A 23475-nucleotide genomic window follows, 5' to 3' on the forward strand; every position below is an offset into this window, starting at 1 on the left:
GTGTTGGGCTTATGATATGATTGTGTTTTTGAAAAGAAATTGTTATATGTCACTTGTTGATTTTGCATGAGGGGTTTGAACTTGTGACGATGAGCTAAATGTTATACCTCCAAGAACTTGAAAATGAAAATGAGCTTGTGAGAATTGAGCCTTTGATTGTCATACATTTACAATCTCATTTTGTTCTTGAGTGTAAATCATTTGAGCATGTGTGTTGATCTCTAGAACTTGCCATGAGTCCTCTCTTGAAAATAAAAGTAGATGTGTTATTAATATTGAAGTGATTTAAGGCCATCTTTGTTAGCCACTTAACTCAAATTGTGTCCAAATTCTCATATGATCCTAGTTTACCCCTTTTGTGCCTTGTAGCCTTTCATTGAATAACCAATGATAAAGGGGTAGAACCTAGAGTGTTGGTGGTTGCTTTGATGAAGAAAAGTTTGGGAAATGATTGAAAATGCTTATCAAGCTTTGATTAAGTGAAAATCACTAGTCCCCTATGAGCTCAAAAAGAAAGAAAAAAAATGGAAATGAATGTGAATAAAAAGAGCATAAAGGGGAGTGATTTACCTTTTGAATCATGGCCATGATAGATATCACTAGGGATGAAAAGATGAAATGTAGAGATTTTGATTTTTGTTTGATAAGAGAAATAGTGAAGTCGATTTGTTCATTATGATTATTTGATCGTGGGATGAGTCACTTTGCCTAAAAACTACTCACCTTACCAAAGAGCCCTCATTACAACCCAAGGAAAGCCCTTTTTGATCTTTATTTATAACACATTGAAGTATAGAGAGTTAGGATAAATGGCAAGCCTATGGAACACTTCCAATCTAAACACTTGAGAGTCGAGTGCATCATTGAAACATCCACCTTGTGAGGATTCAAGCTTGGAGGCTATAATGTTGAACTTACTATCACTTGTGACTTCTTGAAATGCATATCTACTTGTGATACACTAGTGAAATATTTTGAAAAAAAATTGAAGCCCTTGAAATGACACCAATTCATTCTCACATGTTTGTTACCTTTTATTTCTCTTCTCTTTGTTGTTTGGGGACAAACAACGCTTTAAGTTTGGGGGGGTTGACAAACATGGTTTTCGTACCTCAATTCCACATGATTTGTTGTCATTTCCCTTCATGTTTTGCTTGTGAATGCTTGTTTGTGCCCGAATATTTAGTTTTATGAAGATTTGATATCTTGGTGTAGTTTTGGAGTAATTTCAGGAAACATCAATGATTAATTGGAGGATTTTGAAGATATGAGATTGAAGTACGTCTCGAGAGGAATCCGTGAGCGCAAACGGCGACCAAATCCGAGTCCGGACGAGGGAGAACGGAGCAAAATGAGCGGACTGTGCAAAACGCCCAGTACCCCGCGGTCACCGCCCGCGGCCGCGGGGTAAGACCGCGGGTCAGCTGTTCCAGACTCAGGAGACACCCGCGGTCACCACCCGCGGCCGCGGGGCGGGACCGCGGGTCCCCTGACTCTCCCCCACGTTTGCCGGCCGCGGGCGCGGGCCAGGACCGCGGGAAAAGGGCGGAGCCTCCCCAAGTGGGCCCCAGTCGGGTTTTCCACCCCTTTCTCCCCCTTTTCCTCACATTATTCATCATCCCCAACATTCAACACACCCATTTTCCATCTTCCCCAATTCCTCCACACCAAACCCTAGCCTCCATTACCACATCTTTTTACCAAGATTGAATGCATTGAAGAGGGGAGAAGATTGAAGAAAGCTTATTAATAGGATTTGTCACTTCTTACTCTCTCTTTCATTTATGTATTTCTTTGATTTAGGTTTGTTGTTTGTGAACATGTTTGAATAAATCCCCCATTGGTTTGGGGATTAGGCTAGTTGATTATGTGATGGATTGATTATTATGCTTAATATATGTCTTGATTATTTCCTTGTTATTATCTTTTCAAGCCCTAGCTTTAATTCTTGTATGGATTGTTGGCCACTTTCTATGCATTTCTAATTTGTGATTTGAATTGGGAGAGGATAATCATAATAGATTAGGAGCTTGAAACATATTGACTCAATAAACCGGGAGGTTGAGAGTTGGGTGAGAGTTTACCGATCCTTTGTGCTTTTGGGAGTTATAGGTTAGAAGTTGACCGGGGACGGCAACTATGACCCGTAATCTACCGTTTTAGTCGTCCGGGAGGGGGCTAGAACTAGTGGGGAGATCACTCTAGATAAATAGGAATATCAAGACTAATATTGAGCTAATTTGAAGTCCATTGCTAATCCATCGATGCCTAATCCCTAAACCACCTTCATCACTTAATTAATCCACTTTGTTTGATTGTTCTTATTTTGTCTTTGAATTTGTTAGTTAATCAAACCACTCACCTCCTTGTTTAGTCTAAATAGCTCTAGCATAATGAATTAGGATAATCACTAGATTGAACTACTAATCCTTGTGGGATACGACCTTGCTTCCATATATTACAACTACCCGTATACTTGCGGCGTGGTGAAAATATTAGCGAACAGTTACTATTTAATCGTAAGCCGCGAAAGTTGGTCGTAGCCCCCGGGTCTTCCATGCTCCGCGCAGAAGGTTACTATTTAATCGTAAGCCGCGAAAGTTGGTTGCACCCCCCGGGTCTTCCATGCTCCGCGCAGAGGGTTACAATTTAATCGTAAGCCGTAAAAGTTGGTTGCACCCCTCGGGTCTTCCATGCTCCGCGCAGAGTTTTCCAGACTTAAAGGGAAGCAGCAACGGGATGGTTTAAAAGGAAGCAGCAATGGGAAAGCTCAAAGAAAAAACACCAGAAGGGAAGCTCCAGAGAAATCCCAGAAGGAGGAGTAAGAGAAATCCTAGAAGGAGGAGTCAGAGAAATGCTCGAAGGAGGAGTCAGAGAAATCCTAGAAGGAGGAGTCAGAGAAATCCCAGAAGGAGGAGTCAGAGAAATCCTAGAAGGAGGAGTGAGAGAAATCCGAGAAGGAGGAGTCAGAGAAATCCTAGAAGGAGGAGTCAAAGAAATCCCAGAAGGAGGAGTCAGAGAAATCCTAGAAGGAGGAGTCAGAGAAATGCTCGAAGGAAGAGTCTGAGAAATCCTCGAAAGAAGGAGTCAGAGAAATCATGAACATTTCAACAAAACAAAGCTACTAGCTTGGCCGGAGGCAGAGGAATCACTCAGAGGAACCACTCAAAGGAATCATCCAGAGGCACCGCCCAGAGGGAAGCTGACCAGAGAAATCGTAAACACTTCAACAAAAAATAAAAATCCTACGCTACACGGAGGAAACAACTGCTACATCTTGAAGTTTCAAAGTACAAGTTCACACCAACAATAACAATAAAACAACACGGAAGATGAAGGAATGTAGAGCTAGATCAGAAACTAAAAGAAGCAAGAAGTTGCAAAAAAATTTCATTGATAATGCGAAAGCAATAAAACTATGCATAGCAGTCAGAGCAACAACAAAATGTTTACAAAAGCCAAAAACTACAAGTCTTAGCAAAAAAGGGAGGGAAGAGAAGGACGAAGGCCGCTACGAGGGAGGAGCAGGGGCAGCAGAGTCGGGAGGAGCAGGGACTGAAGAGTCTGGAGGAGCAGGAACAGAGGAAGTCGCAGCTGCAGGGGCAGAGGGATCAACAGTAGCAGGGACAACAACTTCAGAGGGCTCACCAGAGGAACCCCCTTCTTCGAACAATGGCAGCGTGCCCGAATCCTTCACCACAGGGAGACGAGCCTCCACGTCTAACAACTTTAATGCCTCTTGGGTATATGTCGTTTCATCTTTGTACAGGGCATAAAGCTAATCTACGGCTGCGGAGAAAGACGCCGGATCCTCGAAGGCGGAGGCCTTGAAACCAGCAGGCAGAGGGGGCTCCATGCTGAACTGCGAGAATCCCAGAGAATCAGTACCAGCCTGGCCCCTTAGTTGATTCACAAATTTCACCAGGGAAGCGCAGAAGGGAGGCCGGTACACAGGAGCGGTGGGCGCCGGTTCAGAGCAGACCCCAAAGGCAAACTGGGGGAGGGCTTTCTCCAACACCGGGTACCACCACCCCGGGTTCTCGGGGGATTCAGCAGTGATGCCCAGCAGGCTGTTGAGATCTTCATCCTTGATGTTGTTCATCAAGACCTCCATATCCAGAGCAGCGGCCTGCTCTGCTGATGCACCCACCATCTTCGCCGTCTTCATCGCTGTCTGTTTTATCACATGGACGAAGATTTGGGCGAACCCCTCCAGATAGTCGGGAGTCCTCTGAAAGGCTGCCAGGGTGCCTTCTAACATCATGCCCAGGAACTGCTGGCCCTGGGGTGAAAGAAAAAATTCCAGGCGTTGGTCCCGAGCTCCCATCACGTAGCCCCGGTTCTGGGCACCCTCGCAGGCCTTCTTCCAGTTGCTCCTGGATTTCCTGTGCTCCTCCAAGTACCTCATCTGGAACCGGACGAGGTTGTCATAACCCTCCTTTTTAGCCCTCTCTAGCTCAGAGGCTAGAGAGGCATTTTCCACCTCCGCATGGGCAAGTTGTGCTTGCAGCTCAGCCACATCTGCTTCGGCCTTGCTGTATCGCTCCACCATGCCCGCAACCTCTTCGTCGCGCTTTCCCGTCTACTCCTCTTTTTTAAGGTCCTTTTCCAGTACATCGTAGTCGTCGATGCACTGGATCGCCTCCCCAATTCGGGATTCCAGCTGCAAAGAAGCAAAGGAAAAAGTGTCAGAGTAGAGAAGTCAAAAGGTCAGTAACAAAACTATTAAGGGTAATTGATGCAAGGTACCTGAAGACACAGCTGTCCGAGGCTGTTGGCCAGCGCAGCCCGCTTCATCTTTTTCATCAATTCGCGGTCCTGGGGATGGATGCGGGAACGCAATGCACGGACGAAGTCTCGCCCCTTCAAAGACGAGATTGGCCTGGAGCTAGAAGCCTCTGACTCCCCCGCAGGTAAGGCCAGCGCCTTGCCCCCCTCAGCATTCACGGAGGTGGCCTCCGCTTCACTTGCTGGCTCCACCTCAGGGTCCATGAATTTGCTGGCTTTCTGTAGGCTAGTACTGCAGACTTCCGCTTCTTCTGAGCGTAGGCGGGAGTTGGGATATCTTGGACTGTCGTGGGAACGGGGACTTCATCATCAATATCCACCATAGGGATGGTAGATCCTCCTTCGACTCTGCCAGAGCCAGAGCCACCAGCCCCTTGGCTATCAGGGTTGAACAAAGACAGAACTTCCATGTTCTTCCCCTTGCCAGGGGGAAGCGCTGCACGGGGGTAGTCTCCCCGGGGGCATCAGACACCGTCCGGGAAGTTTCTACCCTGGAATCCACGGGCTGCCCAGAGCCCTGCCCCTCATCGCCAGAGGGACAATCAGACAAGAGTGTGGCTCGGCACTTCGCTCTCCACGACATCCCTGCAAACAAACATAGTTTTATCAACAAAATCAAGGTAATCGCAATTTATGCATACCTACTAACATTTAATTTTACCTATAGATCCGCGGGGAAATAAAGGAAATAAGCCGGTGGCAGCTAGGGCCGGATTGTTCTCAGCTAGCTCTTTACAAGGAAGAGGGTCCTCTCTATTCATGGTATTAAGGGAGCCTATCACACCTAAATCAAAATCGCTGGGTTTTCCCAGAGCAGGGGGCTTATAGCTGGTCCGAGATTCATGCCATTGCAGTTCTTGGGCACCATATTGACGCCAGGTGCCCTTAGTGGTTTTCACAAAACAATAAAAGGACATAAAGCCCTTGTCATGGGAGTTGAGGGAATTCAGGAAGGTAGTGGGATAGGTCTTGCGGGCAGCAAAACTATACAAGGGGTTGCCCTGCCATCTAAGGGATTGGGTTTGGAGAAATAATTTGGTGGTGTCTTGAACACCATGGGCTGTGCAAAGGATGTGGAAGGAAAACAACCTCCGAAGAGCGGAAGGGGCTACTTGAAAGAAAGGGATATGGAAATGATTGCAAACGTCCACTAGGAGGGCAGGAGGGGGAAGCCTTAGACCAGCTTCTACCTGGGCTCGAAAAAGGGGTATCTTATTCATGTGCAATCTGGGAAAAGGCTCGAAAGCCTTAGAATAGGGCTCAAATGTCAGACCCTCAGGACGCCTGCACTTCTCGAACAGCTTATGCATACCCGCAACACCTAATCGGGAGTCGGGAATGGTCTTAGGCAATTTGGGAGTAGGGGGAGAGATTCGGAGGAGGCTGGGGGATCCTGGGGACTAGGAGGATTAGATAGAGCCGGAAGATCTTGAGGATGAGGGGGAGAAGAAGGTGGAGTAGACTGGGGAGAGGGAGAAGGAGAGGGAGAGAAGGCAGATTGGGCACCGGAAGTAGAGGCCATGGTCGGGGAAATCTAAGGAAAACTAGGGTTCGCACGCTCAATCAGAGCACCAACAAATTCAGTAAAACTAATCTAAACTAATAACAATACCAGGGAAGGAAGATGCGCGATTTACCTAGGTGAATGTTCTTTAGAGTCAGCGGAAGGGACTGGAGAGGAAGGGTCGCGAAGTATACGCCGGAACTGGAAGCGGAAGATCGCCGGAAATCGGGGAAACAGTCGAAAGGGTTTTGAGAGAAGCAACGAAGAAGATGAATAGTGGAGAGTAAAAATTCGAACCGCCTAAGTATAACGTACGCGGGTAACTACCAACTAGCGGGATGAACGACACGTGGCATTAGGGAAATAATCAATGGTCGAGGATTTTTATGGAGAGACGAAAAGACGCAAAGGTTAAAAAGTAACCTCAAAATACGGGAAAGTATACTGTAAAGGGGCGGGCATTTAATGCGGATGACGTCAGCCACGCGGAAGGACACTGTCTAGATTACTCTGTTTCAGAGCAAACCAGCCAGACCAGAGGGGGGAGTAGCTGATGAGGAGTAATATGTGCAGAGCAGAGGAACGATCTTTACCAGAGGAACAGACCTCGCCAGATAAACGGATGTAGTCAGAGAAATGGTCCTCATCAGAGGAACGGCCTTGCCAGAGAAGTCACTCTCGCCAGAGGAATGGCCCATGCCAGAGAAATCACCAAGAAGCGAAGAAATCGCCCGCTTGAGGGCAGATTTACTATTATACCCTCGACCGCACGGAGGGCATGCTTTGAGGGCGAAATTACTCTTTTATCCCTAGCTTGTAATCTATAAATACCCATGCACACGCATTCTGTAAATTACGCTATCTTTGCTTTCAATACTACAGTCACTTATTCTCGTGTTCTTGGCAATCCAATTATTTTCCTTCACTTTTCCGATCAAACACTAGGTATAATTCACGATCCGACAGCGATTTACCGATTAATTCCATACTTGTACATTTATAATTCACCAAGTGATGAGTCATGTATTTAAAGATGTTATTAGTAAGATTAATTATTAGCTAATCTACATCATCCGACCGACCTTCTTCTTCAATCCTCCGACAGAATTCCAGCAACACCAACCTCCCCGCCATTCCTCCACCAGCACCAGCAATACAGAAATCCGGCAACACTAACCTTCACCCTCGTTGATGTTCTTACCATCATCTAAATCATGAAAATCCCCAAAACTAAAATCCTAAAAATCCCCAAATCTAAATCTTGAAAATCCCCAAAATTAAACTTCTGAAAATCGCCATCTCCAACCTCCTTCGCCGCCTCGGTTCGAATCCCATCGCCAAACCCACCACCAGCCGAACACCACCAAACTCCATCTCCAATTTCTCCTCATCTCCAAGTAGGGCTCGACATCACTGCACAAGCCGGACACCAGCCGGAGTGAGCGAGGAAGAGAGAGAGAGGTGAAGAGACATGAATACATGACAGAGGAAGATGCGTGCGCCGCCACGGCTCGCAGCGGCCACCACGAACAGGAGAGAAAGAGAGATCTAGAGGGATCGTCATAGAGGGCGAGAACCGGCGATGTCGCCGGACGACATGGAGAGACGACAGCGGAAGATGGAGTGTGTGTGAGAAGAGAGAGAGATATTGAGGAGTAGAGAGAGGCAGAGATGGAGGAGATGCCACCGCCCATATCGCCGCCGCCTGAAACCCCTTTCCGTTCTGCTGCAATTCCATGGCTATAGAGGAGTATGAGAAGTCTCGAGCCCTAATTTTTGGAAGTGGGTGAGTCAGTGGATGAAAGTGGAGGGCGGAGGCAGTGGAAGCGGCGAGGCTAGAGGGCAGAAGGCGATGGTGGTGGAGCCGTGAGGTTGGTGGTAGTGGTGGGACGAGGGATGGGAGAGGAGAACTAGAGAGAGGAAAGAGGATGGGAGGAATGTTGGAAATGGAAAAGCGAAAAATTAGGTGGGAGAAGAAAAGATTAGGGTGTTATAGGTGAATTAAGAATTCTAATTGATTGTTAATTATAGCTCAAAAAGGAAACAGACCATTATATATGGGACAGCCCAAAAAGAAAAACAGGCCATTATTTATGGGACGGAGGGAGTATATATTATTGTTGAGAAGTTAATTAACAGAACATATTAACTATTTGTCCGTACCTCTTTAATTAATACAACCACAATTACTTATTTTCACTCGACACATTATTTATTAACATCTTTAAGTGATACTTTCTTATAGGACGGAGGGAGTATATAATAATAATTTTATTTTATAATAAATATTTTAAAATAGTAAAATCAATAATAAAATACAAATAATACTGACTTATAGTTGGGGCTAGGATGTCATTGAGTGCTTATTTAAATATACTCATTTCCTCTACGAAAAAACTTCATTTTTTTTAAACATCCACAAAAAAACTTCTTATTTATTTTTTGCCTATACCTCATTACTTACAAATATCTCATTAAAATAACTTTTTATCCACTCTTAATATACTCAACAACATTCTTAAAACTCGTGTCATTTCTTCGTAGAAAGTTCTTTCATGGACGAATAGAGTATATTTTTTCATTTTTTTTGTTGTTGATAAATTAACAGAATTAAATAAAAAAAATTTAAAGGCCGCGCCACAGGGTGACTCGAAGCCAAGACCTTTGACCTTAGGTATTAACCCCTTACCGCTTGGTCAACACACACACACATATTTTTTTTTTTCATTTTTGTTATGAAAGAGTTAAGATGGTGTTTGGTTGAGCTTATAAGTTTTTTAAAACAGCTTATAAGCTCCTAAATAGCTTATAAGCTATAAAAATAAGCTCCTAACTTATTTTCTCACTATCTTATAAGCAACACGCATTTTAAAAAAAATAATTCAATTATAATTTTTTATTTTCATTCTATATCATTCTAATTTCATTTTTCTTCCATTTTCTCTCTAACAAAAACTTTCTCTCACTAACTAAAAATTCTCTCTTTAGTTTATAAACTCAATTACTCAAATATTTTGATAATTTATAAGCTACTAAAAAACTACATCTTAAACAATTTATAATCTCCAAAAGTTTATAAGCTCTTTAAAATAAGCTTAGTCAAACACCCTCTAAGTCACGTGGAACTTGTGTGGGTTATTGTGAATATTACCAATAAAAATGTCAAGGTCGTTTCCACGACCAAATGTAATTCAGTTGGTAACAAGTTTTTGAGTTAAATTTTTATTTATTTTTAAAGATAAAAAAATATTCATTGTTTTTATAACAATAAAAATTGCTGATTTTGTGATTTTGAAAGAATAAAATTATTCTTACTCGACCAATTTAAGTCGAGTATTTGTGGTAAATACACTCATGCTTGACATGCTCGACCATTGTTAGTCGAGTGAGTCGAGCATTAGTGTATTTGTGATAAATAAATTAATATTTGACATGTTCGATCTCAGCGAGTCGAGCATTAGTAGTAAAAGCTCAATCAATACAAGTCGAACAATCGAACATTGATGGTCGATAATTTTTTAAAAATACACTAATGCTTGACATACTCGATCATTGCGAGTCGAACATCTGTACAAAATACACCATTTCTCGACATAAAGATAAAAATATCCTAAATGAGTATAATTTAAATATTTTGTAAAATGTACGTTTTTTTATTTTTATTTTATCTTTTAAAATGGATAGATACCATTTTCTCCTTAAGTTTTTCCTTCAATCATTAAATTGAAATGTTCGAATCATCACGAGGAAAATAAAATATTACTCCCTTCGTTCCACTCCAATAGACTCACTTCTTTTGGGCACGGAGATTAAGAAAACTTACTTTTTAGTAGGAAAGTGACAGAAAAGTACGCCCACACCAATTAAGTACAACTTTTTTACCCAAAAAGGAAAATAAGCCTATTGGAGTGGGACATCTCAAAAAGGAAAATGAGCTTATTGGAGTGGGACGGATGGAGTATTATTTTTAAGGGAAAAAAAAGAAAGAAATTAAAGTCAAGGTCTTCTCATTATGTGGAAAATTATGTATAGCCTGTTTGCTGGCAGCCAAGGATGTAGATAACCAAAATAAAACTCGACACAACAGAGCCACAAAGTAATTTGCAAGTGACAAATGAATTGTGCATTCACGACGACCTATTAGTCTATTAGCAACAACAAAACAGCCCTTCTCCTTTGTCAGTTGTGAGCAATCCAGAAATAATGAATATGATATGCAGGTGCAGCAGTAGATTCTATTTCTGCCTGTTCCTATTCACAGCATTGTTTTTCTCAGCTCACACAACAGATACCATTGGTACTTCCCAAATAGTGAGAGATACCCCTGATGACACTCTCATCTCATCCAGCGGAGTCTTTGCGTTGGGGTTTTACAGCCCAGGGAGCTCCAAGAATCGCTACGTCGGCATATGGTACAACAACATTAAAGACAAGACTGTGGTGTGGGTCGCCAACAAAGACGATCCACTCCCCGATCGTTCTGGTACGCTAAGAGTCATTCAACCGGGCCGTCTACTTCTCCTCAATGCTACTAATTCTACTATTTGGTCTGCTAATATATCATCATCAAGCAGCGCGCACACTCCACTCGCACGTCTACTTGACTCGGGGAACCTCGTTGTGACGGATGAAAACGATGAGAAGAATATCATCTGGCAGAGCTTCGACTATCCAACCGACACTTTCTTACCAGGAATGAAGCTTGCTAAGAATTTCGTGACCGGCCATGAAGTCTTCATCACCTCGGTGACGAACAACAATGACCCGGCAATGGGAGGTGTTTCTTTTCACTGCGATCCCTCTGGTTATCCACAAGGTGTGATGAAAGAAGGTGCCTCGGTCAGGTATAAAACAGGGCCATGGAATGGTGTCAGCTTCAGCGGCACTCGCAACCTGGTGAAGAATGACATTTTCACGTATGGAGTGGTGATCAGCGAGAATGAGGTGTATTATCACTATGAACTCATCAACAGCTCCGTATATATGAGGTTTACGGTGAGCGAAGGTGGTGTTGCACAGAGGTGGCTTTGGTCTTATCAAACCCGAAACTGGATACCCTATCTTTCTACTCCAACAGATAGCTGTGACCTTTATAAAACCTGTGGTGCATATGGTAGTTGTAATATCAAGACTACGCCTGCTTGTGTATGCTTGAGTAAATTCCAACCAAGAGATGATCGAGGTTGGGGCAGTGGAGATTTCTCCAATGGATGCATTCGAACAACCCCGTTGAACTGCCAAGATGGAGATGTTTTCATCAAATACTCTAGAATCAAATTACCAGACACGGAGCATTCCTGGTATAACGCGACTATGAGTCTTGAAGAATGCAAGGTAGCATGCTCCAGAAATTGCTCTTGTACAGCCTATGCAACTCTGGATATAAGCAATGGAGAGCATGGATGTCTACTCTGGTTTGGTGAGCTTGTCGACATAAGGGAGATATCTCCAGGACAAACTATCTACATTAGAATGGCTAAATCTGAGTTAGGTAAGAGTTAATCAGAATCCTTTTGTTTTATTGATCAGATAACTAGACCTATTGATGGCATGAAAATAATGTAATCTTTCCATAAATAACTTCACAGAGTCGGGAGGTAGGAAGCGAGAAATACTTATATTGACAGTCATAATTGGGATTGTGCTACTAGGCCTGAGCCTGTTTCTGTTTTACCAGAAAACAAAGAAGATGAAGCCAGAAACAGGTAAGACAAGATGTTTTTGAGTTATGCGAAGGTTTTCTTCATGATATCCATAACCTCTTTGATTCTTATTTTTCAGACAGGCTGAGACATCCTGATGAAATTCACGAGGAGCTTGAGCTACCAATGTATGAATTGTCCACAATGAGCAAAGCTACTGATGGATTTTCAGTCAACAATAAGCTTGGAGAGGGTGGATTCGGACCAGTTTTTAAGGTAAAATAGTATCCAATGAGAATTATTACCTTGATACCAAATAGGAAGAAATCGCCCAACTTCACAGTAAAATATATCATGCATTTTTGTATACATAACGAAAAGAAGATATGCACAGATATTTTACTTCTTTCAAGAAGTTCAGAATTTTGTTTAGATAACTACATATATGTACAAGGGAGTACTAGAGGGACAGGAAATTGCTGTGAAACGACTATCAAGAACTTCCCTTCAAGGAGTGGATGAGTTCAAGAATGAAGTAATCTGTATCGCAAAACTTCAGCACCGAAATCTAGTGAAGCTCCTCGGATGTTGCATTCAAGGACAAGAACGCATGCTGGTTTATGAGTACATGGCCAACAAAAGTCTCGACTTGATACTTTTCGGTAAGATTTTTCCACATTTAGCATACAGCTCAATTATTGAAATTTTACTAGCATTACAGCTTAAGCATACCAAACACATATTCAAAATTAACAGGATATAAGTTTTAGGATTTTACTCTAGGAAAAACTATGATGGATATCACACATAACTGTTACATCGTTCACCAACATGAATTGCAGTAAACCTTTATCAAATTTATAAAACAAATTAAAAATGCATATATATTTCCTCACTTATCTGGCAGATCAAGTCAAGAAAACGACACTGGACTGGCCAAGGCGCTTCAACATTATTAATGGTATTGCTCGGGGGCTTATGTATCTACATCATGATTCCCGTCTCAGAGTTATCCACAGAGACCTCAAAGCCAGCAATATATTACTGGATTCAGATATGATTCCAAAAATATCAGACTTCGGTCTTGCAAGAACATTTGGAGGGAATGAAACTGGAGCCGACACAAGTCGAGTAGTAGGAACATAGTACGTGTATGATCCTTATAACATCAAAATTCAATTTTTCTACTTTGTATTTGAAATCCTAGTCAATATTTTCCTGCAGTGGCTACATGTCCCCAGAGTATGCTGTAGAGGGCATGTTCTCAGTGAAATCAGATGTGTTTAGTTTTGGTGTTTTGGTGCTTGAAATCATAAGTGGCAAGAGAAACAGGGGATTTACTCTGGTGGATCACCGCCACAACCTTCTTGGACATGTAAGTATATTTTACATTCTTGTGAAAAATGCAGTCTTTCTTCCATATGGCAACTATCCTTATATAATATGAGATAATATAAGAACAGGCATGGATTCTTTACAAAGAAGAAAGGTCACTGGATTTAGTGGATTCTTGTGTGGAATATTCAAGGCTACTTATCTCAAGTAGAGCGATCAATCCATGTGGGTCTTTTGTGTGTGCAAGAACAGACAGAAGAGAGGCCAAACATGTCTTCAGTGGTACTGATGCTCAACAATGATGGAGTCCTGCCTCAAGCCAAACATCCTGGTTTCTTCACAGGAAGAGATATTATAAGAAAAGAAACTTCACATAGCTCAAACACGGCAAGTTCCGTTAATGCAATGACGATTTCGCTACTCGAGGCTCGTTAACAAATTCAATGTAAAATTAATTTGGTATATTTGTAGATAGAGTGTACTTCCGAATGAATCTGTAATTGTGCAGACATTGTAGTGTCCTTGTTGTGAAACTGTTGAAAGAGAATCAGAGGATTTTCCTACAACAATAGCAATCTCAACTTTCTTGGACATGCTAGCTAATATGTAATGTAAACAAATGAAACGTGATATCTTGAATATCACGTCTCATTTGTTCCGTAGATGAGTGCGGTGCCTTTACTTTTCGAGCTGTGCTTAAAGTCCGACTCTCTTTCTCATCTTTGTTCGTTCTGTCTCGTATCTTTGTCTTGGTCTAGTTCTCCTCCTTCTTCGGCTCCACGCTTAAACTAGATAAGATTCTCTGTCCCACTATTTTGTGTGTACCACTCTTAATTTATTTATTTTATAATTTTTTTTATAAAAGCAAAAAATATTATTATATTAGAACACTAATTAATATTTATAACTAAAAATTGAAATTTTAAAAAATTATATACCCTAACTTTGAATTAATGAACCCAAATAATCAATTATTAATTCAAATAAATATAAAAAAAATAATTATAAACCCTAATTGGATGAGTGAATCATTGTTAATTATCTTTTTATAATATTAAAGCATAATAAATTAAAATTAAAGAAAATATAATTAAAAATTATAATAAATTAAGAGTGGTACATAGTTGTACACACAAGATAGTGGAACAGAGGATCCCATGTGCGCTTATAAACATGACTGGATCTCAAGCATTACTTGATTTTGGCACAATAATTCTTTAATATGATGTGCCCAATAATCAATTAAATCAAATACTTAAATTAAATTAATTAAATTTAATACATAAATAAATATATAAATATATATGTATAATATGAAAAATATAGTATAATAATATGATGAAATCCATGTAGAAGTTGTTTTTTTAGGTTTACTAGCAGAAAGAACTTATGTTGTACACATAATCAATGTTATTTTATTTGATAAGAAAAAATATAGATATAAAATCTACAGTATTATATTTAAATTTTCAATTAACAATTTGGTTTATTTAATTCTATAACTATATTAAATCCTTTTTGAAATAGGGTTAGTTGCATATAAATTATTGAACATTCAATTCTCATTTTGAACATAAACTTTAAAATCTTTATTAAAATTACTCAATTTTTTTTTTTGAGTTAATATATGGAACTATCCAATTTCATATTGTAAAATTAAAATCTAGCCTATGAAATAAAAACATTAAAATATGGTCAGTTTTTGTGTAAAAGTACAAAAGTACCCCCACTTAAAAATTGTACTCCAGATCTCGCGATGGACGGTGTCGAACTCGACTGCGAAGATGGCGGTGGCTGACGGACGACGCGATGACGACGAAGATGGCGACGTTCTCTTCGAGGAAGAAGGCGTGGACTTCGCTGAGGACATCGACCATTTCGATACACCTATTCATCTCCGTCCCCTCGTTTCCGCTGCCGAGTCTGGCGATCTCAACGCCCTCCGCCAAGCCCTAGGTTTTGAATATGTTTTTAATTTTTTTGTGATTTTCTTAAGAAGATGCACGATTCTAGATGAAATTTGTTGTTTTGCATTGTATATTAGAAGAAATTTGATGTTTTGGTCTTGCTTTTTGGTTTTTGACTAATTAAACCTACGCCTAAAGCTTCTTCTACAAATTAGCTCGTTTTTTGCCATGGCAAAAGGTAATTCGCGATTCTTTTCATGTGAATTTTGTCGATTTGGGATTCTGTAATCAAGGTAATTTGCAGGTAAAGGTAGGATCTCTGAGTGTATCTCCAATGGGGTTTGGAACGTGGGCTTGGGGCAATCAGCTTTTGTGGGGTTATGAAAAATCCATGGACGCTGAGCTTCAGCAGGTTTTCAATCTTGCCGTCGAGAATGGGATTAATTTGTTTGATACAGCTGATTCCTATGGCACCGGTAGATTGAATGGGCAGAGCGAGAAGCTTCTTGGCAAGTTTATCCGCGACTTTCCAGGTTCACTCTTCCTCTTTCAGCTTCACTTTATCTCAGCTTTAAGAAAACATGGATTTTGTTGCAACATTGCTTTTTTGTTTAGTTGAAGTATGTTAGTGAAGAGTCTAATACTAGATCACAAGATTTTGATGCATTCTTGAAAATGTAATTTGTAGATTCTTGAATGTTTGCAGAGAATGGAATTTTGTTTTCTCCATCCTTAAATGTAGACAAAAACTTGTGTGCATCCATTGGGAATTTAATTTGAGGATCGATGGAAATGGTATTGCAATGTGGTGATTTGTTTCTTGTGATTTCTTTGTTTAAGAACATGAGGTGTGGAGCTTAGTTTTGAGTTGAAAAAGTATTCATGAATATTTTGTTGGCAACAAATTGAATGATGTTTGCCTCAGCACTTTAAGGAGAATAATCTATTTATTGGTGTTTTTGCTGATTGAGTATTTGATTACGCGTATGGAAAGGGAATAAGCAGGTGGGGGATAAGATAGTGATTGCAGTTCGAACCTGTTTTCCCAGCTGATGATGCGGCTGCCAAACAAGTTGTAATTCAAGATGAGGATGAGAGTTGTGATGATGCAGGAGGTGGCGGTGGTGGTGGTGGTGCAGCGGAGTTCTGCGCAACACTCCAACAACGCCTCAACCCTACAAATAACTCTCCATCGACTTTCGATGTAAGTGATGACGATTTTTTCCACGTTTTATCGTGCCTTTATAGGCAGTAGTTGATGATGCAAGTGACGCTGAGATCCTTCGACGACAGCTCCAATGAGAAGCTCCATCGCATCAATACTTGGAAGAAGATATCCGTCGTCTTCTTCACGGCCGCAGCCGCAATCGCTGCCACAGTAGCCGCCATCAATGCCAATACCAATAAGCCGGCGGCTGCTGCGGCGGCGGCGGCCTCCATCCTGTTAGTCGCGCTCGGGAAATGGATCGATGCGCTTATGAGGTTGCGTGAGAGCGGCGTGAAGAAGCAGAAGCAGATTATCGGCGTCATGACAATTGGCGCTAGAATCACCATGAAAGATCTGAGCAACATTTATGTATTGTCTCGCCGGTTGCAGTTCACGATCGATTCTATTTCGGAAACGGTTGCGATGATCAATAAGAGCTTTCAGAATTTAAGAAGGAAAGCTGACGAGTACCGCCGGAATTTGAACTGGACTAGACAAGTTGTGCTGCAGAGTATTGGCGCTCCTAATATGGTAATTAACTAGTACTTTTATTATCAGAAAAAAGGAGTGAGAGGTTTGTTAATAAATTTCAAAATATACTAGTAACTTTACTCTAATTTTGTTCTTGTTGCAAACTTGGGGCAAAATTGGATGAAATTACTACGTTTTAATTGGTTAAGTACTTGTACAGTTTTTTATTTAATCGGATAGTGGATTGATTTGTAATTTTTTTAATTGTTTTTTATTTGTATGTGTACTGGGGATTGAGATGTCTTGAAAATATATATTTTTATGGGATGCCAATCCACGTGTCATATATTTTTATTACTAAAATTAGAATTTACAACCAAATTTATGAATTCACAATTTAATGTTCTTGAATTCACGACCACATTTATGAATTCACAACCAAATATATAAATTCACAATCAAAATAAATTACAGTTTTAATTGTGAATTCAAACTTTAAAAACTTAAATTCACAACTACTTGAATTCACAACCAAAATAAATTTTAGTTGTGAATTAAATTTTGATTGTGAATTTTACTGGTTGTGAATTCCCAACCAAAAAATTTTTGTTGTGAATTCGACTGTTTAGGGTTTAGGGTTTAGATTGGGTTTAGGGTTTAGGGTTTAGGTTTTAGAGTTTAGGGTTTAGTTTTTAGGGTTTAGGGTTCAATTCAGTTTCAGTTCAGTTTCAGTTTTAGTGCAGTTGTGAATTCACAACTAGGGTTTAGGTTTAGGGTTTAGTGTTTCAGTTCAGTTCAGTTGTGAATTCACAATCGCAACAATTCACAGTTAGGATTTAGGGTTTAGATTGGGTTTAGGGTTTTGGTTTTAGGGTTTAGGGTTTAATTTTTAGGGTTTAGGGTTCAGTTCAGTTTCAGTTTCAGTTCAGTTGTGAATTCACAAATAGGGTTTAGGTTTAGGGTTTAGTGTTTCAGTTCAGTTCAGTTATGAATTCACAATCGTAACAATTCACAACTAGGGTTTAGGTTTAGGGTTTAGATTGGGTTTAGGGTTTAGGGTTTAGGGTTTAGGTTTTAGAGTTTAGGGTTTAGTTTTTAGGGTTTAGGGTTCAGTTCAGTTTCAGTTCAGTTGTGAATTCACAACTAGGGTTTAGGTTTAGGGTTTAGTGTTTAGGGTTTCAGTGCAGTTGTGAATAAAATGTTTCAGTTCAATTCAGTTCAGTTCAGTTGTGAATTTAGTGTTTGAGTTCAGTTGTGAATTGACAATCGTAACAATTCACAACTAGGGTTTAGGTTTAGGGTTTCAGTTTAGTTGTGAATTTAATGTTTCAGTTCAGTTTAGTTTCAGTTCAGTTGCGAATTTAGTGTTTCAGTTCAGTTGTGAATTCACAATCGTAACAATTCACAACTAGGGTTTAGGTTTAGGGTTTATGGTTTAGGTTTTCAGTTTAGTTGAGAATTTAATGTTTCAGTTCAGTTTAGTTCAGTTCAGTTAAGTTGTGAATCTAGTGTTTCAGTTCAGTTGTAAATTCACAATCGTAATAATTCACAACAAGATTTAAGAATTCACAATCAGGTCGATGAATTCACAACTTAATATTCTTGAATTTACAACCAAATCTATAAATTCACAATCAAAATAAATTATAGTTTTAATTGTGAATTCAAACTTTAAAAACTCAAATTCACAACTACTTGAATTCACAACCAAAATAAATTCTAGTTGTGAATTAAATTCAGGTTGTGAATTCGACTGATTGGGAATTCACAACCAATATAAATTTGGTTGTGAATTCACAACCAAAAAATTCTAGTTGTGAATTAAATTTTGGTTGTGAATTCGACTGATTGTGAATTCTCAATTCACAACCAGTGTGAATTCACAACCAAAAAATTTTGGTTGTGAATTCACACTGGTTGTGAATTGCGGGATTTTTTAAAGGGGTGATGTAAAGTGGACATTTTTTTTAATTTTTAATGTGGAAGGGTATTTTGGTAACAGTGGCCATTTTTTAATATTTTTATCTTAGTGAACAATTTTTAATTTTACAATATGAAAGTGGCCATTTTAAAAATCCACTCTCTTTTTTTTCCTCTCATTTTGCATATTTGCTCATTTTCCCTCTAAACTCTAGCATGAAACGACGTCGTTTTCATCCAACTATAAAATACGAGGTCAATTATATTTTCCGCAGAGTCATATTTATGCCACACAATAATGCCAAACGGGTATATATATGCCATGTCACCACTACGAAAAATAGGCAATTATGCAAAATGAGAAAAAAATAATAATAGTTAAGCAATTTTAATAAATATGTTAAAGTTTATGTGCAAAATAAAAATTTGTTAAAAGTTCAATAATTTATATGCAATTAACCATTTAAAATAAGGGCTAATAGCCGCTAAATCCTATAACTATTTTGGTTTTCGCGTTTTGCATCGTTTTCAGAAAATCTGCCTTAGTATATCACAACTAATCCTCCTGTCGCGATTTGCATCATGCGAAGTTTTCTGACAAAATTGAAGCTGACTTGGCAGTCGGACTAATCTACGTGGCATAGAATTCTGATAGGCAACGCGGCATTGTTTTGCCTCACGTTTATTTGATTTTATTACTATCAAAACGTCGTCGTTTTTGGTCTTTTTCAGAATTTACATCCCTAATCTTATAACTAGGGTTCCGTTGGATTGAAAACCTCACCATCACCGGAGCCTTCTCAAAGGAAGAGGAGGACGTCGGCGTGCGTCCGACAGACCTCAGAAACAACAAGCATCGCCGAATTTGAGAGGAAGGCAACGACGTGTTCGATTTCATAAATGAGAGGAAGGCTCCCTTCCCCTCTTCTCCAATTGATTGTGAGAGAGAGGCGACTTGAGAGAGAGGGAGAAGAAGCCACAACGGTGTGGCAGCGACGACCCCTAAATTGGAAGAATTAGGGCTTGCCCCTCTGCCTTGAGCCTGGGTATTAGGAGAGGTCGATCGTTGGGCAAAGATGTGGCGCCGACATTCGTCGGAGAAGAAGCCACAACGGTGTCGTCAGCGACCCCCTAAATTGGAAGAATTAGGGCTTGCCCCTCTGCCTTGAGCCATTGAGCGTGGGTATTCAGAGAGGTTGTTGGGCAAGGATGTGGTGCCGACAGCAGTCGACGATCGCCGTATTCGAGAGGCGGGCGCAAGCAACAGAACTCGAGAGAAAGAAGGAAGTGGGTCGTACGTATTTGAGAAATTAACAGTGTGAGTTGAGACTCAACAGGGGATTTGAATTTGAGAAGAGAGATTGATGGGTGGCAGTACAGCTTCGCCGACCCTCAGCAGCGGCACCGCTGCCAGAATTTCAAGGGAGATGGCGGAGCTTCTGAAATTTTACCGCGCCTGTGAAACGGCGTCGTTTTGTGCAATGCAAAACGACGTTGTTTCATTACACGTCATTAAAAAAAATAACAGGTAGTTGCCATGTAGATGATAATCAACCTTGTCAGCAAATAAAATGCCACATAGATTAAGTCATGTTGCCGAAAAATTTCGCCGAATGCAAATCGCGACTGGAGGATTAGTTGTGATATACTGAGGCAGATTTTCTGAAAACGATGCAAAACGCGAAAACCAAAATAGTTATAGGATTTAGAGGTCATTAACCCTTAAAATAATACTCCAAATTGATAGACAAACAATAAAGAATAGCATCAATACATATAATACGAATGACTTGATTATCACTATTTAGCCCTATTTGGTGATGAATTTCTGGGTGTTTACGTGTTTTATTGACTTTTATTTTGGTCTCTTTCACTCAAGAGTTGACTGATTTGAGCTTTTGTGCTAATTTTGTTGTCTCGGGATTTTATGCTCAAATTGATTGATATGTGGACAAAAATAAAGTCATAATTTAGTTGAATGGTCTGCAAAAGAATCGAAGTTTGTCTCGATACGAGTTCATAGGCGAAAACGGATCTAAAATCCGACTTGAAACGAGGGAGAACGGACCAAAACAAAAACGATGTGCATTGCAGTGGCCGGCTTCCGCCGTGCCCATTCTGCGAAGGGCATAGGCGGCGCCGCCTGGCGGCGGCCGCCATGGCCGCCTGCGCACTTTGGTAGTTACGTTTTTTAGGGTTTAAAACCCATTTTTTAGGGGTTTCGGCGCCCATTCTCGACCCATCCAGCCTCCAGCTCCATTTTTACTGTATTTTCTTAGAGTTTTGGTAGGGAGAAACACATTAGAAACTCTCGGATTATGCTAGATCGTCGTTTCCTTTAATCAATTGTAAGTTCTATCTATTGATTTATCGAATTCTACAAGCTTTCTTGGTTGCTCTTTTCCTAGATAATTGAACACGTTTTGATAATGATATTTAGCATTGATTTATGCTTTGTTAATCTTATTGCCTAGTTAGTATAGTTAGATCGTTGGTTAATTTGTTAGAGTAATACTCAGTTGAATTTGTGTCGCTTTTCATTTACATGTTCCTTAGGAAAAATCATGATTAGTGTTTGCCATAGATTTGAATGCTTGTTTATTTTCCTTGCCTAGATAATTGTTGCTTTATGATTTTGGATTTAATTATTGATTTTTAGATTGTTAGATTGGAACCCTAGTTCTTTATGTTGTCTTATTGCTTTCTTTACCTGCTTCCTATCTTTCGCCTAGATAAATTTATATGCTTTATTTTAATTACGAATTAGTTAATCGGAGAGAGAGTGTCAGACCCAACCTTTTGATTAGAGTGTTTAGGTTATTTCCTGTTTTCTGTGCGTAGCATGATCAGAGCCCTGTTTAGCCTTCCTTGAGAGACGACTTGGGTTAGCTTATTACACTAGGACGACCTCGTACGATTGCGAGTCAATCCCTTAGGTGTTTTGGGTTGAGTCAATCACTAATTCGAAAGTGGTGCAACTATTATTGTAAAAAATTATTGCAACCAAAACAAATTTTCATTCATATGACTAAATCATGAAAATATGTTATTGTTAGTAAGTTTAGACAATTTTATTTTAAAAACAAACGCAAATGAATATTGGCTCATTTTATTTATTCCCACGGAATATATTGTTATAGAAAAATAATTCAAATCATTCCTTTATAATTAACTAGCTAGCTTAATTAATTGGGTAAATATTAGTTTATGGCTCATCGTTTGGGCGTTTTCTCAAATATGTCCCACTCTAAGCATATTTACAAAACAATACCCATCGTTTCATTTTTTTTCTTATTTGTGGCCCATAAAAATAATCCGACGACCGATATTTGATGTGTCCAGCCAAGCACCATTTTGAAATTACACGTGGAATAAAAAATAGATAAAAAACTACATATCTACCAAATCGTCAGAGGAGATGGCGGTTCGCCGCTGCCTCTAAAATTCCGGCGAGACTGACGTCGACATAAAAACAGATCTGGAGAAGCTGTAAAGCGACTATGGGATCGGCAGCACTGCTCGCTACGTGGATCTGCGGAGGAAGGCAGTGGAGATGTGTGGGCCACATCTGCGCGAATAGGGTCTGAAGGGATTGGCGAGTGCTGTGTTGGGGAAGAAGGTGCAGAAGCGGAAGCGGAAGAAGGTGCCCAGCCCCACGCCTCTGATCTGAGATCCCAAAATCATACCCCAAATCAGAACCCCTAATTCTGGAACCCAAAACCACATATCTAAAAATCAGCAGCCTTCTCTCTAGAATTGGGGCTTGACAGTCATAGCCGGACAACCTCCTTGTTCTGCGATTCCCGATCTCAAGGTCTTCATCGGCAAGAAATAAATCGCCATCTACAAATTTGGGGAACCCAAGAGGAATTGCTGAAGAAGATAGGCGAGGAGATGTGCAACAGCTCATGGCCGTCGCCGCCCCATGGCGGAGATGGACAGCGAGGAGAGGGGCGAGGAGATTGACAGGGTGGATTTTTGTTAATTTTTTCTTTTTCTTTTTATTCCACGTGTACTTCCAACATGGCGCTTGGCCGGACACATCAAATACCTGTCGTCAGATTATTTTTATGGGCCACAAATAAGAAAAAAAATGAAACGTTGGGTATTGTTTTGTAAATATGCTTAGGGTGGGATATATTTGAGAAAACGCTCAAACAATGGGTCTAAATAAACTGATATTTACCCTAATTAATTTTATTAATGATAGATGACAATTATTTATGAGTGACATAATTCTTTTTTTAATTTTAAAATATATTTCGTAATCAAAACGACATCGTTTTGAGAAAAAATTAAAATAAGAGAATTATTTGGATCATTTTTTATAACAATATATTTCGTGGGAAAAAAATAAAATGAGCCAAAGTTTGTGTATTTTTTGACAATTCTCAAAGTTCATGGGAAAAAATAAAATGAATCAAAGTTCGTGTATCTTTTGACAACTTTCAAAGATCGTGGGAATAATCAAAGGCCCAAAGTTCATTTATTTAGGCGCTAATAACTCATTAATATATTTTTATAAATGTATGTAATTTACGAAATTAACCTTAAAATAAAGGGTTAAGTATCAATTTGGCCCCTAACGTAGAGGCCCCTATAGCTATTAACACCCTATGGGCAGGGGTGTGTCAACTAAGCCCCTGAAGTACCTAATTTCCGCCAATTAATCCCTCCGACTTAATGGACGGTTAACACCGT

The 23475-nt window shown here is 40.1% G+C and overlaps 1 protein-coding gene and 1 pseudogene across 9 annotated transcripts; both read left to right on the forward strand.

Moving 5' to 3' along the window:
- The first annotated feature begins 10387 nt into the window (after window positions 1–10387).
- On the forward strand, window positions 10388–14023 carry LOC131007635 (G-type lectin S-receptor-like serine/threonine-protein kinase At4g27290; annotated as a pseudogene).
- Window positions 14024–14978: 955 nt separating this feature from the next.
- LOC131007641 (UPF0496 protein At4g34320-like) lies at window positions 14979–17187 on the forward strand. 9 transcript variants are annotated; one of them, XM_057934556.1, is made up of 4 exons: window positions 14979–15225; window positions 15375–15414; window positions 15481–16380; window positions 16470–17187. In XM_057934556.1, exons 3-4 carry the CDS (start codon window positions 16262–16264, stop codon window positions 16924–16926), a joined length of 576 nt encoding a protein of 191 aa, XP_057790539.1. In that variant the 5' UTR covers window positions 14979–15225; window positions 15375–15414; window positions 15481–16261; the 3' UTR covers window positions 16927–17187. The 9 variants fall into 9 exon arrangements, with proteins under 9 accessions (XP_057790539.1, XP_057790541.1, XP_057790542.1 ...); XM_057934558.1 differs by lacking the exon at window positions 15375–15414 and having other exon boundaries at window positions 15481–15709; window positions 16171–16380; XM_057934559.1 differs by lacking the exon at window positions 15375–15414 and having other exon boundaries at window positions 15481–15709; window positions 16182–16380.
- The last annotated feature ends 6288 nt before the right edge of the window (window positions 17188–23475 follow it).

This window comes from Salvia miltiorrhiza, chromosome 2 (genome assembly GCF_028751815.1).
Source record: "Salvia miltiorrhiza cultivar Shanhuang (shh) chromosome 2, IMPLAD_Smil_shh, whole genome shotgun sequence".
NCBI classification, from domain to species: Eukaryota; Viridiplantae; Streptophyta; class Magnoliopsida; order Lamiales; family Lamiaceae; genus Salvia; species Salvia miltiorrhiza.

Bases quoted from the DNA above. Each gene is read 5' to 3' on its own strand.
- LOC131007641 (XM_057934552.1), top strand. From the start codon at position 16,262: ATGAGGATGAGAGTTGTGATGATGCAGGAGGTGGCGGTGGTGGTGGTG. The intron at 16,381-16,469 runs GTAAGTGATGAC...CTTCGACGACAG, and splicing joins ACTCTCCATCGACTTTCGAT to CTCCAATGAGAAGCTCCATC.